We start from the raw sequence: 17,250 nt of genomic DNA on the forward strand, positions 1-17,250 counted from the left end.
CAAAGATATAATACTCTTTCCTTACAACTTCAAGTGAGTGTTACTGTCTTGTGCATATTCGGTTTCCCTTATTAGTGCAGGTTATAGTAATGTAATTGATGACTTATGCATGCGTGCGCAGCTTCCACTATATTCTCCTAGAGATTAAGCTTGAGCAGGGAGTAGTAACCGTCTTAGACTCGAGACGAAAAGATCCCCAGGACTATGCGGACATGACTCAAATGCTCGAGAAGTAAGTTAAATCGATCATTATCCACCATATCAGCAACTTTGTTCATTTCCTGATATCAAGTAATTGTTTTCTTTGTCTGGCAGGGTTTGGAGAAAATTCACCAAAAAAGCTCCGGGACTGCCGAAGAAGCTGCAATTTAGACACCCCGAAAGTAAGTACTGTAGTAGCATGTTCCGCGCATCTCCTAGTGATTCAAGCGCTAGTTTCATCAATACCATTTAGCATGCTTGCTTATCAGTTTGATTGACCTCTATTTCTTGTAAAGTGGTTGTGGCAGGAACCCGGGAATAATTACTGTCGATACTACGTTTGCGAGTCCATCCGCTACACGACCTGTGAGCGGGGCTACTCTAACGAACAATATGAAGTGCGTAAGCAATAATATTCACAATTTTATTTTATTACCATCATTTGTGTTGAGTTTCATTTATTCATATATATATATATATGTATTGACCCCCTTCTTTAAATTAGAACTTTCGGATGCGGGATGAACTCCTAGCACCAAATCGTATGCGAACAATTCAAGAGGAATTGGCGGCATTCTTCCTTGACCACGTGATCGCTAAAAACGGAGAATACTATGTGGACCCTGTGTTCTTACAATTTAATTAGGAGATTATATTGTAAGACATAATTATTGTATATATGTAGCCGGTAGTGTCGGATAGATATACGAGAACTTGTTGTTCGACCAATCTCTCAGAGAAGGAGAGGTGGTCGATATCACTTCTCTCTGTATGCATATGTTCATGACGATCTTCTGTTTCCTTCATTTGATTACTAGCTAGCGTGTCTAGTCCTCTCAATACGTATATAGTATGTAGCGTGGACCAAGCATGGAGATAAGAGAGGACACTTCTCTCTATTAATTAGCTAGCTAACACAATATATGAAACACCTAAATTAACCCCCCAAAACCCCCAACCCCCCCCCCCCTTTCAAAAAAACAAAAACCCCAGCCCCTGAAATGCTGACGCGTGGATGCCTATTGGTCCCGGTTAGTGCCACCAACCGGGACCAAAGGCCCTCCTGCCTGAGTCGCCGCACCGGCCACGTGGAGGCCCATCTGTCCCGGTTCGTGTAAGAACCAGGACTAAAGGGTTAGGGCATTAGTAACGACCCTTTAGAACCGGTTCAAAAACCGGGACAAAAGGCCCTTACCAACCGGGACAATAGGCCCTTTTTCTACTAGTGACCGCTATTCCTTCTCCGGATATAACATGTCCAAGGAATCCAACTTCCTTTAACCAAAACCCACACTTGCTGAACTCGGCATATAACTGATGTTCTCTGAGCTTCCCAAGTACTAAACGCAAATGCTCTTTATGCTCCTCTTCTTTCTTTGAGTAGACCAGAATATCATCAATGAACACCACAACGAACTTATCCAAAAACTCCATAAACACCTTGTTCATCATGTTCATAAAATAGGAAGGTGCGTTAGTCAGGCCAAATGACATAACGGTATACTCATATAGCCCGTACCTCGTGGTAAAAGTTGTCTTAGGTATATCCTGCTCTCGAATCTTCAACTGGTGGTACCCTGATCGCAGATCGATCTTGGAAAACACCTTAGCTCCTTGCAGCTAATCAAACAAATCATTGATCATTGGCAGTGGGTACTTGTTCTTGATCGTCACCGCATTCAATCCTCGATAATCAACAACCATCCTTAACGATCCATCCTTCTTCTCCACTAGAAGCACTGGTGATCCCCAAGGTGACGAACTTGGGCGAATATAACCTTTATCCAGTAACTCCTTAATCTGCTTCTTAATTTCCTCCAAATCTTTTGCGGGCATTCTGTATGGTCTCTTAGATATTGGTCCTGGAAAAAGTTCAATCAAAAACTCAATGTCTCTATCTGGTGACATGCCTGGCAACTCTTTCTGGAAATACATTCGGGAAATCCTTCACCACTGGTAGTTCCTCCTGTACAACTCCTGATAAGGAATTTACTTGAGTCCTACTCGGCACATGCCGGGATACATACTTGATCCTTCTTCCTTCTGGGGTGGTGAGCAAAATCGACTTACTGGCGCAATCGATGTTTCCTCCATACATCGATAGCCAATCCATACCCATAATCACATCCAAACCTTGCGACTCCAAAATTATCAGATCTGAGGGGAAAACATGCCTACCTATGGTCAATGGCATCTGAAAACATCCTTGGTTTGCCATATACTCTGCTCCTGGCGAGCTCACTAACAAAGGTGTACTAAGAACTTTGGTGGGCAGTTTATACTTCTCCACAAATCCCCTTGATATGTATGAATGCGATGCACCAATATCAAAAAGAACGTCTGCAGTAAATGACTTAACCAAAAACTTACCTATTACTGCATCTGGCTGGGCTTCAACCTCCTCCACGTTAACGTGGTTCACTTGTCCCCTGTTGAATGGGTTGGGCTTCTTCCCAGAGCTTCCATTGCCGTTACCATTCTTAGCTTCAGGACATTCATTGGCGTAATGCCCAATCTTCTGGCACTTGTAGCAAGTAACGTGGCTTAGATCTTTCTTGGCTGGCGTTGCTGGGTTGGAACGGTTCTGTCCGTTGCTTCCTCCATTACCATTTCCGTTCTTGGAGCCACTATGGTTGTGCGAACTTCCTCCAGTGTGATTGTGACCTCCATGGTTATGGACAAGTCCTCCCGAGTTCGGGGTGAAACGGGGTCTCTGCTGAGCTCCAGAAATATACTTCCCTTGTCCATACTTCCTCTTGCGGTTGTCAATCTGCTGCTACTTCCCTTCAATCATGAGAGCTCTATCTACCAACTCCTGGTAGTTATTGAAATTTGCCACCATCAACTGCATGCTCAGCTCATCATTTAGTCGTACCAGAAACTTCTCCTGCTTAGCTGCATCTGTAGCGACGTCATCTGGGACATAACGTGCTAGCTTACTAAAGTCATCCACATATTGGCCAACTGTGCATCCTCCTTGGCGTAAGTTGCGAAATGCACGCTTCTTCATGGCCATAGCTCCTGTTGATACATGGGCAGTGCGAAAAGCCTGCTGGAACTGGTCCCATCTAATAGTGTCAATGGGGTAAGTGGCTGTGAAATTCTCCCACCATGATGTTGCGTGTCCATCAAGCTGATGTGCGGCAAAACGCACTCTCTTCGCATCTGTGCATCCTGCAGTGGTTAACTCCCTTCCAATCTTGCGGAGCCAATCATCTGCAACTATCGGCTCGGTGCTACTGGAGAACACCGGCGGATTCAGCCTTAGAAAACGGGCTAAGTGATCAACAGGTGGTGGTGGTGGTGGGTTGTTGTTGTTGTTGTTGTTCCCTTGATTCTGATTCTGGACTAGTATCTGCATCAATGCATTTTGCTGCTGGATCAACTGAGTGAGCTCCGGTGGGAAAGCAAATCCATTATCGCGTCTCGGAGGCATCTGCTGGGTTTAGAAAAGATTAGAAAACAGAGTAGAATGAGGTCTAGGGGGAAAACACTACCCATATGCACATGAGACAAACACAATCATATCACTCAATCAATCAAGCAAGGGCATACGATCGGTTTAGAACTATCGTTACAAAAGTGCTCGGACTATACTATATACATGGTGGAATACTACTATTGATATGGTGGTCGACTAGAAAAATTGATCGGCCGAAGAATCCATGATATCCGCTCTAGCTTCATCAACATAGTCATCATCGCTATCGTCGGGTTCCGAGTCGGTGTCGTCGATGATGATGTAGTTCTCCGGGCAAGTGGAACCGTCATCTTCTCCTCCTGGCGCGGGGTCTCCCATGAATACCCCCAGCTTCCTTGTCAGGTCGTCATTCTTCTCCACTACTACGACGATTTCCTCCTCATAATCTTCGCGAGTAGCCTTGAGTTCTTCCTCCAGCTCTGTGATCCTGGTCATCGCCTTCTTCAAATCTATCATGCCTGCGCACATCTGGTTCTCCTGGCGTTGAATGTGTTGAACTCCTGGATGAAAGCTGCAATCGATCTATCCTTCCTGGTGCTGATCATCTCCCATTGCTCATCTGGGCGCCCACAAATCTGGTAGATTGTATCCTTGAGATCCTTGTGGTAAACTTCCCCAATGCGTCCCATGGTGATGTGGGCTGCCATACTTTTTCCTAGACTCCAGGTTGGTGCATCAAAGGAAAACTCTATGGGCTCAGTGACTGGCGTGAATGTCCTTCCTGGAATTTGAACTTGAATCGTCCAGCGCTCCTCTTCTGGTAAAGTGGCGTTGTAAGTCCCGGTGAAGCTTGGTATTCCGATGTTCAGGTATCTAGTGACTTCCTTCAAGTGTCGTCCAAAGGGGGTGTCTTCATCCGGTTGTGCAAACTTGTTCCTTGAGCTTGCCATCCTAAAGAGTAGAAAATGGAGAGGAGTCAGAAATGAGAAGAGAGTAGTGATATAGGGCTTTAGCTTAGTGGTCGTGTCCTACAGTCAGCGTGGGCTCTGATACCATCTTGTAGCGACCAGACCTCAAACAGTCTGATCTCTGTGCATCAGGGTCATCCCTAGATCGGTAATGCTGACACGCATAGTACTTGAGGATTTATAACAGAGTAGCAATCACACACTTATTACATCGAATGTCTCAAAAGAGAACTTATTACAATAAATATGGCTTAAGGCCATCTAATACGATAACAGCGGAAGGCTTGGAAGATAAAGTGAGTCCATCAACTCCAACGGCATCACTGAGTGAAAGACCACGACCTAGGGCACCTTACTCGTCGTCTGAAAAGTCTACAACATGATACGTTGCAGCCCGAAACGGGTCAGCACATGGAATATGCTGGCAATGTAACACAAGAGAGAAATGAACAGAATAATGCTATCACTACATGCATATATGGCTGGTGGAGGCTGTATGGTTAATATCTTTTGCGAAAAGCCAATTTTTCCCTACAACAAAGGAATAAATTTTATTTAACTATTATGGTAGTTGTTAAACATTGAGAAGGTTCACCCAACTCAATCCCAATTAAGCATCATCATTAAACGCAATCAAATTATATTAAGAGTGATGAGATCCACATGATAATCCAAGAACTAGATACTCAAGATGTCCATAACCGGGACACGACTAGCCATGATTAGTTTGTACACTCTGCAGAGGTTTGTGCACTTTTCCCACAAGACTCGATCTCCTCCATTGGATTTCTCGCACTACATAATGTTTGAGAAACGGATGACCGAGACACAGTCTTTCCGAAGAGGTTGCCTTAACCGATAGATAGGCCTGTACACCTATAATCCCCTACATCTGCTAGCCCATCATGGAAAGGTTTCCCACAACTTACTCAACTATGCCAGAGCCCATAATGGCATGTGGCTGCACACGGAAGTTTCTAGCATGAATAATCTTATGATCCCTTTGAGCCTGGGTGGCAGTCCATAGGAGAATCACACGGTACCCCGAGATTTCCAAAAATACAGGAAACACTGGGTTCCCCAGGTGCCTCAATCCATCCAGATGTGTATTAAAGTTGCCACCTTAAGTTAACCATTAATTAACAATACTTACATCTGTCATGAATACACTCAAACCCAAACCACGTCTACGAGCATAGCATAGTAGTACAAGCAACATAGAAGTAACTCCCATATGTTTGATAATAAACAGGTGAATAGGTACTACCTCATCTACTCCCCAAACCCACAATTTAAATCAGATCCTAACCATGCAATTGTTTGAGGATTGATCTAATGCAATAAAACTGGGTAGTAAAGAGGTATGATCAAAGTGTTACTTGCCTTGCTGATGATCCGTGAAACCTAGAGACTCGTAGTAGCACGCTTCGCACTCCGGGTACTCTATCGCAAACAAACAAGTCATACAATAAGAAATCAAGCAAAGATGCACGGATAAAACTCAAATAAGAAGATCTAACCAGAAAGTTCAACTTAAGAACTCCGGTTTGCAAAAAGAATCAAATCAAACGAAGCAACAAAAATCAAATTGCGAAAAAAACAAGCTTCGATTACTAATCTGGACTAAAGTCAAATTTTACAATGGCAAAAACTTGTTTAAGTTGATTCAACAGAAAGAGGGCTTCGAAACGAAACTCTAGGCGCCTGAATCGCCTGATTCCGATAAACGAGCGAAAAGATAAACTAAAACAAAAATCGGATCAGAAATCCCGATCGAAAATAGTCGCGAAAAATCCGAGAAAAAGAAAAACTGATGAACAGGCTAACGAACGAACGTTCGCTGTCTGCGGTTAAACGGTGAAAATCGTTCGTTAAAATGAACGAACGAACGGGCGTTCGCTAAATAACTAACCAGAAAAAAATAAAACCGATCTACAAACAAAATAAACCGCGGGTTCTTAAGAAAAACCGACGGTTTTCTAACGAAAACCGCGACGGCGGCTACCTCGACGAATCCGGCGAGGGCGGCGGCGGATCCGGCGGTGGTGGTCGGCGGCGACGGCGGATGGCGGCGGGGTCGGCAGCGGTGGTCGGTGGCGGCGGCGAGGGGCGGCGGTGGCGGGTTCCGGCGGCGGCGGCAAGTTCGGCGGCGGTGGAGCGGGTTTCGAGGCGGGGCTAGGGTTTCGGTTGTGGGGGCTGGCGGCTTGGCCTTCGGCCTTTAAAGGGCCGGCCGGGTAGAGTGTCCCAGGCGGACACGGCCCGGTTAGGTCGGTAATTTTTTTTAAATTATTCCGCGCAGAAAAACAAATAAAAGAAATACCAAACGGACTCCAAAAATCCTTAAATAAATTTTCCCCATCCTCTAAAAATATAGCGGACAAGGTGAACATTTATTTAGGACTCTAATGCAATTTTAGAAAACGCATATTTTCCTAATTCAAATAAAATAGCGATAAAACTCCGAATCAAATTCTTTTTAATTTTAAAATTAAATATCCAATATTTCTTCATTTTAAGGAAGTCATTTTATCCTCTCTCTTTTATTTTTATAAAAGAAATATTCAAAAAGAAAATAATTAAAATCAAACGATCCTTTTTTCAAAATTCGAGAAAACTCAAATATGAAAATAACGAAATTCTCAACTCTCTCCGTGGGTTCTTGAGTTGCGTAGAATTTCTAGGATGAAGCCAAACTGCAATAAAATATGATTTGCAATGATGATCTAATGTATAAGTGGGCCAAAGGTTTGCATATGCATGCAAAAAACTGACGTCCCCGCCCTAGCGGGCGGAGGAACGGTATAGGCATGCATGCCCCGAGGGGCCAGAACGAAAGTGCACCATGGACTTGCATTGGTGCGTGATAACCGTACTATTCTTGTCGACCAGTTCCATTGGGAGAATCATCACAAATGAGGGTAGATGGAGCCTCGAAGGACAGCAACAAGAGAGCAGGTGTGGCATTCCACGACTACTCCTGGAGTCTTGGTATCTGTGGCTCTGTACGCGACGATGTTGACTAGGCTGTATTGATGCGCGGCTACACGAGAAAGGTTGGTGAAGTACCATGCCAATTTCTTGACCTATAATCCTATCTGCAGAACGTGTATATGTTGTCCTATATGTGTTATTTTTCTATTATGCAAAAATTATGTATATCCAGATTTGACTGGGAAAAGTATGTCATGATATTTGGAGGATAAGAATAAAAAATCCGCATCTGAGCCCGGGCTCATATGCTCCCGCTCAGAAAAAAATTCAAAACAAATACTAGAAAAATTCTAGAAAATCCAAAAAAAATTTGTGGTAGATAATTTGATGCGTGAGGTCCGCTCCAAATTTCAACTCATTTGAATATCTGAGCCGCTCTCGGCAAAAAAGACAAATCGGGTCAAAACAGTTCGTGAACAATAAACTTTTTTACAGACCCTGATTTTGTCTTTTTGCAGAGAGCTGCTCAAATGTCCAAACGAGTTGAAATTTGCAGCGAACCTCACGCATTAAATTACCTACCACACAAAAAAATTGGAATTTTTTGAATGTTTCTAGTATTTGTTTTGATTTTTTCGTCGGAGCGGGTGCAGCTGAGCCCGGGAACCAAATTGGCATTCTCGATAAGAATGTTCTTACAACCATAGATTCTTCACATCATACCATTGTGTTGATAATCTTTGAGTAAAAGGTCTTAGTGATGTTTATCCCTAAAGCAAAATTATAACCAAATCTATATAGACATGCCTCTCAACAGAAGATATGGGTTTAGATAAGGATTTAAATCATGTTTTCTTATTCTTGCTATTGTTCGAGGTTCCAAATTAATTCCAATCCCGCGCTGCATATATTTTCAGATACTCACCACAGAAGAGATGTCACATCTTGCAAAATAGAAAAAACAATACTTGCGGAAAATTTGATCATTGTAAATTTCATGATCTCATCGACCTGATGTGATCTAACAAGATGTTCGAAATGCGATTGTTCACCATTGTAGTGATGTATGGAAAATCTTTTGAACATTTTACTTCATCTATCTTATCTTCAGTTTGCAATGTCAAGTTTGTATTAATTTTTGATATACACATGATTATGTATCTTCAATTTTTTCAATCAACGGTGTTATGTCCAACGGAATGGATGGTTAACTTCAAGGATAAGTTTGCTGAAAAGTTTCCAGCTGATTACCATGGTACGCGACAATAACACCACATGAATCACTATTTTCTTGCTGATGGATCCCTAGATACTTTGCAACTTTAATGTCCTTGATTGTATTGCTACTGGAACAATGATTTAATGTTGCATGCAAACAGTCATAATTTCATATATATTTCTATATGTACAAAACTTGCAGATTATTGGTACACGCATAATGTACAAGTCGTAAGTAAATGTGTCATTCTTACACAATCCTTATGAAATATACATATACCTATATGAAACCGGCAACAACTACTTATTACATGCTTAATGAAAAATATTCTTCAAATTGAGAACCATGCTAGAAATACCATAAAATAGATAAACATAATTTGTCCAACGGGTCTGACCATAAAGAAATACATATATTGCAAAAAAACACATAACATATGGGTACATGATTCATGCGAAACATATATATTCAAATGTCGACAAGAAAAACTTATATATATCTAAGATGATAGTATGTTTTCAAAAGGAAGATTATATATGTGTCACCAAATTTTGTCCTAATTTTGTTTAGACAAATCGGATAAAATCTTCTCGAGATAAATGGTTGAGATCTACATAAATTGCATTTGTATAATCCTAGCCCGTGAGCGGGCTACTTTGCTAGTTCTTCGAAAATCCCGATATCTTATGTCGATTTGTTGAATTTGAGCTAGCTTGCCATAGCCTGATTTTTGTGTTCTAGTTTAAATACCCGCTGACTAATTAATGTGGTGATCAAAAGTTACATTTTTTCAATTACATAGATGGCAAATTTTAACATGCTCCCTCAACCTTCTCTTTTCACATGAGAGGTAAGAGTAGATCATAGATCCGAGCTAATGATTTCATTAAGTAGTGGGCCCGAGTAACTCTTACCTTCTTACCTCCCATGTGAAAAGAGGAGGTAAGATGAAGCATGTTCAAATTGCTCTTATTTAGATACAACATGAATATCATTCCAAGCTTCTTGTGATATTATTGGTGCTGCTATTTGCGGAGCAAGTCACCAACTAGATAGGCATAGTAGTCTTATGACAGTTTGAGTCTTGAGAAATTCTGTGAATTTACAAGTTGGTCGGAAATTATATAAAATAAGGATTATAAAAAAAATCCATTTTGGCTTCATTAAATATGCTCCATCTTTGTGTTGCCATTTTCCAATCAATCATGTTTGTGACACTAACATTCCTGTTATGGGTGATGCATCTTCCAAAGTTCCAATAGCTTCTTGTAGCAAATGTATTTCATTGAGATCTCAAACCAAATAATATATTAGCTAATTTTGATTCTAATATCAAAATATGCGATTTTGGCCTTACAAGGGTAGCTATAAGTGATACTCCAACTGTAATCTTTTGGACGGTATTGCAATTTCCCCTACATGTTGCCTATTTCGTATAGCTAGTCAATATCGATAGCAGCAGCTAATTTCTTTCATGTTTTTAGGATAAAATTTCCAATAGGTTGTGTACCGAGCACCAGAACTATGTGGGTCATTTTTGCTCCAAGGTATGTTATTAGTTTAGTAGTCATTGGATTGGAAAAATTGATAATTCCATGTTAGCTACAATGCAAAGTTCTATCGCAGTGAAGAATTGTCTATGTTTCGGATATGTCCCTAGTTTACTTCATATATTTTTAGCCCCCCTTTAGCTTACCTTGAGCAGTTGCTTTGCCACTTGAAGGTTTGTCGGCGCTACGACGTGAGAAGACAAGGTGTTGGTACTAGCCGGAAGTACCTGCCAGCAAGAGAGCTAGAGAGGTAACTATAAGATGTGGTGGTTCTGTTGTCTACTAGAAGTAGCTGTCAGTTGAAAAGATGCTATATGTTGTTGTCGCTGACATGTTTTTATGGATCTTGTGTGAAAATGCATGTATGAGGCTGGTCTTCTGTGAAAATGCAGCTAGCTGGATGTCCCTATTTTTCCGTGCCCTCCGGAACACATTAGTGACCAGTCATACTAGTCCTTGTTGACCCCTATTTGGACGGTCACTAATGACGATGACTAGTCATTAGTGACCGATCAAGTGGCTAGCCAGTAATGGCAATGTCATCACCGACCCAGAGGCACTTAACGGTCACTAGCGCATTAGGAATGAAAACTTTTGGCCGGTCAGTGGTATTCGATTCAGGAGTAGTGAATACTATTGATTATTTCTTATGAGACATTATTACCATTTAGTTTTCTTGGAACTAGGGTTTATCTCGTTAGTAGATGTCTCTTTCTATAAATATGCTATATTAATTATGGTAGATCTATCCTTGCCATACATGCCTTCGTTCATTCGGGATTATACTAGTGGTAACCATTGCACTATCTCCAAAGAGTTACCTCCTGTTTTTTGTTCAAAAGATGTAATATAAATGCTAGTTATTTCAAGTTTGACCTCCATGTCGAGTTATCACAACATGTTTCAATGAGATGGTGAACACAATAACACATAGCCCCCCATTTTTTCACTTGGGAGTATTCATCTTGTTGGTTTATTTTTCACAATTTAATTCCTTACATGGATGCTTTTAGTTTGTCAAATTGGTTCGGAATTTTCTGTCTACTCCATTGAAGAAAATTAAATTGAGAATAAAGATGCACTAAAGGTATTAACTTTTTCCATCGTGTATTACAGGAGCTTGCCAGTCTCTTATTTACAGCAAAGAGTAAAGTACGCTGGCGGTCCTAAAAGTATTCGAGGTTGTGCCAAGTAGGTCCTAATAGTTTCAAAATGCACATCTAGGTCCTACCTGTGTGTAAGTCATTCACCCCGGTACCTAACCGTGTGCCACAACCACATAAGGTCACCAGAGCTAGCATATTGCCTAGCCACGTATCGTGCGAGGAACACTTGGTGGTCTGGGGTGCATTGTTGGGTGACTGTAGAAAGCACGGTGGCGTGAGGTTGGTCAAGCTCGCGGTGTAGTGCTTATATCGGCTGCAGCCAAGGAACACTCGCAAGTATGCTATCCTGGCAAACAAGTGGAGGAGGAGAAAAGAAGAGGGGCCATAAGTGAGAAGGAGAAGCCTACCAGGGTGTTTTGGCAAAAATATTGCCTATATGGCATGAGTCAACGGGCCACACGGCCTAGTTAGCGCGAATAGGACCAAGGGTGAATGAGGTACACACATATAGGACCCAAGTGTGTGTTTTCAAACTTTCCATACCTATTGGGCACACCTTGAATACTTTTAGGACCGCCCATGTATTTTACTCTATAATAAAATAAACCCTCGACCAAAGGTGCTAGAACAAAGTGGTGGAAACTCAAGGGAGAGGGAGCTTAGGCGTTAAGGAGAGGGTCATTAAGAAGGGCCCTTGGGAGGAAGGAGGAGATGCAAACAATGTGCGGATGAAGATGGCGACTTGCATTCGTAAGGTGGCCTCAGAGGAGTTTGGAGTGTCCAGGGGAAGTAAAAGAGAAGCTAAAGATACCTGGTGGTGGTATGGTGATGTCCAGAAGGCTATTAAGGAGAAGAAAGATTTTCCTAGACGCCTCTACCTATATAGGAGTGCACACAACATACATAAGTACAAGATGGCAAAGAAGGCCACAAAGCGAGCTGTGAGTGATGCAAGGGGTCTGGCATATGAGGACCTCTACCAGCGGTTAGACACGAAGGAAGGCGAAATGGACATCTATAAGATGGCCAAGATCTGAGAGAGGAAGATGAGAGATGTTGACCAAGTCAAATGCATCAAGGATGGCGCAGACCAGCTATTGGTGAAGGACGAGGAGATTAAGCATAGATGGCGAGAGTACTTCGACAAGCTGTTCAATGGGGAGAATGAGAGCTCTACCATTGAACTGGATGACTCCTTTTATGATATCAGCAGGCATTTTGTGCGGCTAATCCAGGAGTCGGGGGTCAAGTAGGCTTTAAAAAGGATGAAAGGAGGCAAGGCGATGGGCCCTGATTATATCCCCATTGAGGTGTGAAGAGGCCTCCAAGACATAGCTATAGTATGGCTAACTAAGCTTTTCAACCTTATTTTTCTGGCAAACAAGATGCCAGGAGAATGTAGACAGAGTATATTAGTACAAATCTTCAAGAACAAGGGGGACGTTCAGAGGTGTGCTAATTACCGTGGAATTAAGCTGATGAGCCATACATTGAAGCTATGGGAGAGAGTCACTGATCACCGCTTAAGAAGTATGACAACGGTGACCAAAAATCAGTTTGGTTTCATGCTTGGGAGGTCGACCATGGAAGCCATTTTCTTGGTACGACAACTCATGGAGAGATACAGAGAGCAAAAGGAGGACTTGCATATGGTGTTTATTGACTTAGAGAAGGCCTACGATAAGATACCGCGGAATGTCATGCGGTGGGCCTTGGAGAAACACAAAGTCTCAGCAAAGTACATTACCCTTGTCAAGGACATGTATGATAATGTTGTGACAAGTGTTCAAACAAGTGATGGCGACACTGATGACTTCCCGATTAAAGTAGGACTGCACCAGGGGTCAACTTTGAGCCCTTACCTTTTCGCTCTAGTGATGGATGAGGTCACAAGGGATATAAGAGGAGATATACCATGGTGTATGCTCTTTGCAGATGATGTGGTGCTAGCCGATGATAGTCGGACGGGGGTCAATAGGAAGTTAGAGCTATGGAGACAAACTTTGGAATCGAAAGGTTTTAGACTTAGTAGAACTAAAACCAAGTACATGAGGTGCGATTTCAGTACTACTAGGCAAAAGGAGGAGGGGGAGGTTAGCCTTGATGGACAGGTGGTGCCTCAAAAGGACCTATTTAGATATATAGGGTGTATGCTGCAAAAGAATGGGGATATCGATGAAGACGTGAATCATCAAATCAAAGCCGGATGGATGAAGTAGCGCCAAGCTTCTGGCATTCTCTGTGACAAGAGAGTGCCACGAAATCTAAAAGGCAAGTTCTATAGGATGGCGGTTCAACCTGCAATGTTGTATGGCGCTGAGTGTTGGTCGGCTAAAAGGCAACATGTTCAACAGTTAGATGTGACGGAGATGCGCATGTTGAGATGGACGTGTGGCCACACAAGGAACGACCAAGTCCGGAATGATGATATAGGAGATAGAGTTGGGGTAGCGTTGATTGAAGAGAAGCTTCTCCAACATCGTCTGATATAGTTTGGGCATATTCAGTGCAGGCCTCTAGAAGCGTCGGTGCATAGCGGATAGCTAAAGCGTGCCAATAATGTCAAGAGATGTCGGGTAGACCGAACTTGACATGGGAGGAGTCCGTAAAGAGGGATCTGAAGGACTGGAGTATCAACTGAGAACTAGCCATGGATAGTGGTGCTTGAAAGCTTGCTATCCATGTGCCAGAACCACGAGTTGGTTGCAAGATCTTATGGGTTTCACCTCTACCCTACCCCAACTTGTTTTGGACTAAAGACTTTGTTATAATAAAATAAGCCCTCAAATAAATGCATGCCGTCCATCTATTTATGATGGAAAATCCACTTATCTTGATAGAAAAGAAAACATTAATAACAAAAATCCATACATGTTGGCGGATCATTCATAAGTACCAAAACAAAGACAAGTCATACTATTATCCTTTCACAAAACACATTAAATGGAGATCTTCTAGATACAACAAGATACAGTGCATTGGAGGACTTATATATAAATATATATTTAATGCTCATGATATAGCTTAAGATATCATGTAATAAGAGTGCCCTGAAGATCTGAAAAATGAGACGGTCCAAGCATCTATAAATGTAGGGTCTATCCCAAACTCCAGTCTTCAGTATTCACATCTTTGTGAAATGACTGTAAGAAGGATCACCATGCTGATTGCTCTTCTCGTTGTTTTGCTCGCCTTTTCAGGTATGAGAAGCCCAATCATCCATCTATGTCATATATATCCTTCATCTTGAGACGATTAATATATCCAACATACGACTAACACCAAGTTGGTTGGTAAATACGTACCAGGATGCCCAGAGAAAGACTATTAATCAGTAGTTTGCACTTTTTATCCTCTTTTTTGTACTTGAGTTACTAACTTCGTGTTTGGTTTGAACAACAGGCCCAATCAAAGGAGAAGATGACTTGGGCGGAGGTGATGGCGGTGACTTGGCCCCTCCTCCTAATCCAGGGGGCAGTCATTTGTCTCCTCCACCTCCTCCATCTCCAAAGAGCCATCCACCTCCACCTCCAAAGACTGATTTGGCTCCTCCTCCACCTCCTCCATCTCCAAAGACCAATCCACCTCCACCTGCACCGATCCAGCCGCCACCAGGACCCTGTGCGGAAGTGAGGTCGTACAGAGGGCCGTGCGTCAACATGGTTTGCGCTGCCGCTTGTATCGCAGAGTTGCATCAGGGCGGCCACTGTCGTGGGCATATTTTTACTGGTGGTTGCTATTGTTTCGTGTGTTCGGTAGCAAAGTCTGGCCCATCATTACATTGATGCGGAGCATGCAGAATGTGGTTATATGTTTTCGATTGGTTCGATCAAATAATAAAGGATGTGGTGATTACAGTGTTTCTCTTTGTATGAAAAATAACTGAATAGGCTTTCTACTTTATTCGAGTGTCTAGAACAGGTTTGACCACTCTACGATAATGTTTCTAAGGGGATATTCAAGATCCACACACCCAACGGTTGAATTATCTTCTTTGTCCTGGCAGAAACTATCTTTTAGCTACTGGGGCGCCTATACTCCCTTACTGGATTTGCTTGTTGTGGGAAATTCCACCTCTTGTTCATACCCCTGTTTTGACCCAACGCATGAGTGCCCACAAGTTTTTTCTTATGCTGAATTGCTGATTCACTGCTTCATTAATCAGGAATATGCGCTTTAAATTTGACAGGACTACCCAGTTAAAATTCTGGAATAATAGTAAAACAGAAAGCAATTCTGCTGCTAATAGTGCACTTAGAGCATCTCCAATAGACGGTCCATATATAAAAATAACTAATTTTTGGAGCTTCGAGAGCAAAAAGAGTTGCTTCAACAGACGGTCCATATGTAAAAAAAGTTGAACCACCGCCTCCTGGAGATGTAAAATTGAAAACTTCATGATGCAAATTTACATGACGAGATACAAGTATACAACTGATGTAAAACCGTGGCCGCACGCCAAACGAACAACAGCCACTTCATTCCCCTTCTGCCTCGCGACCGCCCGCCCGCGACCCGCCCGCCGCCGCTCCCTGCTCGGCCGCCGCCCCGCCACAGCTCTCCGACGCCACCCCGCCGCGATTCAACCCCTCTTGGGCCGCCGCGCCGCGCCGCCCCATCGCGTCCGCCTCTGCTTCGGCCGCCTCCGCCCCGCCCCGACCCCGTCCGCCTCCTCTCCGGCCACCTCAGCCCGGCCCCGCTCCGTCCGCCTCCTCTCCGGCCGCCTCCGCCTCTGGTCCGTCCGCCGCCCTGCTCCGTCCGCCGCCCTGCTCCGTCCGCCTCCGCCCCGCGCCGCACGCCGCCGCCCGGCGCCACACGCCACCACCCGCTCGGCCACCGCCCAAACTCGCTCCCCGCTAGGCCGCTGTCCGCTCCTCGATGAGCTGAAGAAAATGCAGAAGGGCTAGTCTGATTTCTTCGGCCTGAGGGCGAAGCCCTCCGGAAACTTCGGAGTGGAGTTCTTCGACGTCGGGCGGTGTTGGTGGCTCGGCACGTATCCCACTGCCGATGAGGCCGCGCGTGCCTACGACGTGGCGGTGTGGCGTGCCGAACGGCCAACAAGGGACCTCAACTTCCCGGAGGTCGAGTCCCAGGTAGTGGTGTAGTGGCTCCTGCCGCATGGCATCCGGATGGAGATGTCGGGGAAGAAGGCGAAGAAGAGACCGACGGTTGTCGTCACTCCCGGCGAGAGCGACGAGGCGACGATTGTTCGGTTTGCGCGAGAGCATTCGCAGTACCTCCAGGCCGAGCTGGAGCACTACCAGAAGCGTGACGTCGAGGCGAAAAAGAAGGGGGTGAAGAAGGAGGACGAGGCCAGCCCCTCGACTGTGATCCTTATCGAGTCGTCGGATGAGGACTGGGGTGACTCCGAGGAGGAGGATGAGGGGTGTGATGACCCGACCAAGGACAAGTTCTGGGAGCAGTTCCGCAGCTCCAACGACGAGGAGTAGTTTCATCTAGTAGTTCGAATAAGTAGTAGTTGAATTTGTGAATGAAACTATGTTGAATTTCATGTTTGAACTATGTTGAGATGAAGTAGTAGTTGGTCATTTTAATCTTCGTTTTGGACCATCTGTTGGAGTTGCTCTTTTATTTACATCTCTGTTTTGGACCATCCGTTGGAGTTGAGCCTTTTTCAAAGATGTAAAAAGCATTTTTTGGTGCTCCAAATTTGGGCCATCATCGGTTTGGACCACCAAAATATACATTATCTATTGGAGATGCTCTTATATAGTACGTATAGAAGTGCATCATACTTCTCCTGTTGGACACCCACAAGTCAGCCAATGTATAATACCGAAAACCAACACGGAAATTTGTGAAGATGGAAATTGGAAATTTAGGATGCCAACTT

At 43.6% G+C, this 17,250-nt stretch overlaps 1 protein-coding gene across 1 annotated transcript; it reads left to right on the forward strand.

Annotated features, from left to right (window-relative positions):
- The first annotated feature begins 16,531 nt into the window (after nucleotides 1-16,531).
- On the forward strand, nucleotides 16,532-16,846 carry LOC141027569 (uncharacterized). Its single transcript, XM_073504653.1, has one exon. It carries the CDS (start codon nucleotides 16,532-16,534, stop codon nucleotides 16,844-16,846), a length of 315 nt encoding a protein of 104 aa, XP_073360754.1.
- Nucleotides 16,847-17,250: the final 404 nt, after the last annotated feature.

This window comes from Aegilops tauschii, chromosome 7, assembly GCF_002575655.3.
Source record: "Aegilops tauschii subsp. strangulata cultivar AL8/78 chromosome 7, Aet v6.0, whole genome shotgun sequence".
NCBI classification, from domain to species: domain Eukaryota; kingdom Viridiplantae; phylum Streptophyta; class Magnoliopsida; order Poales; family Poaceae; genus Aegilops; species Aegilops tauschii.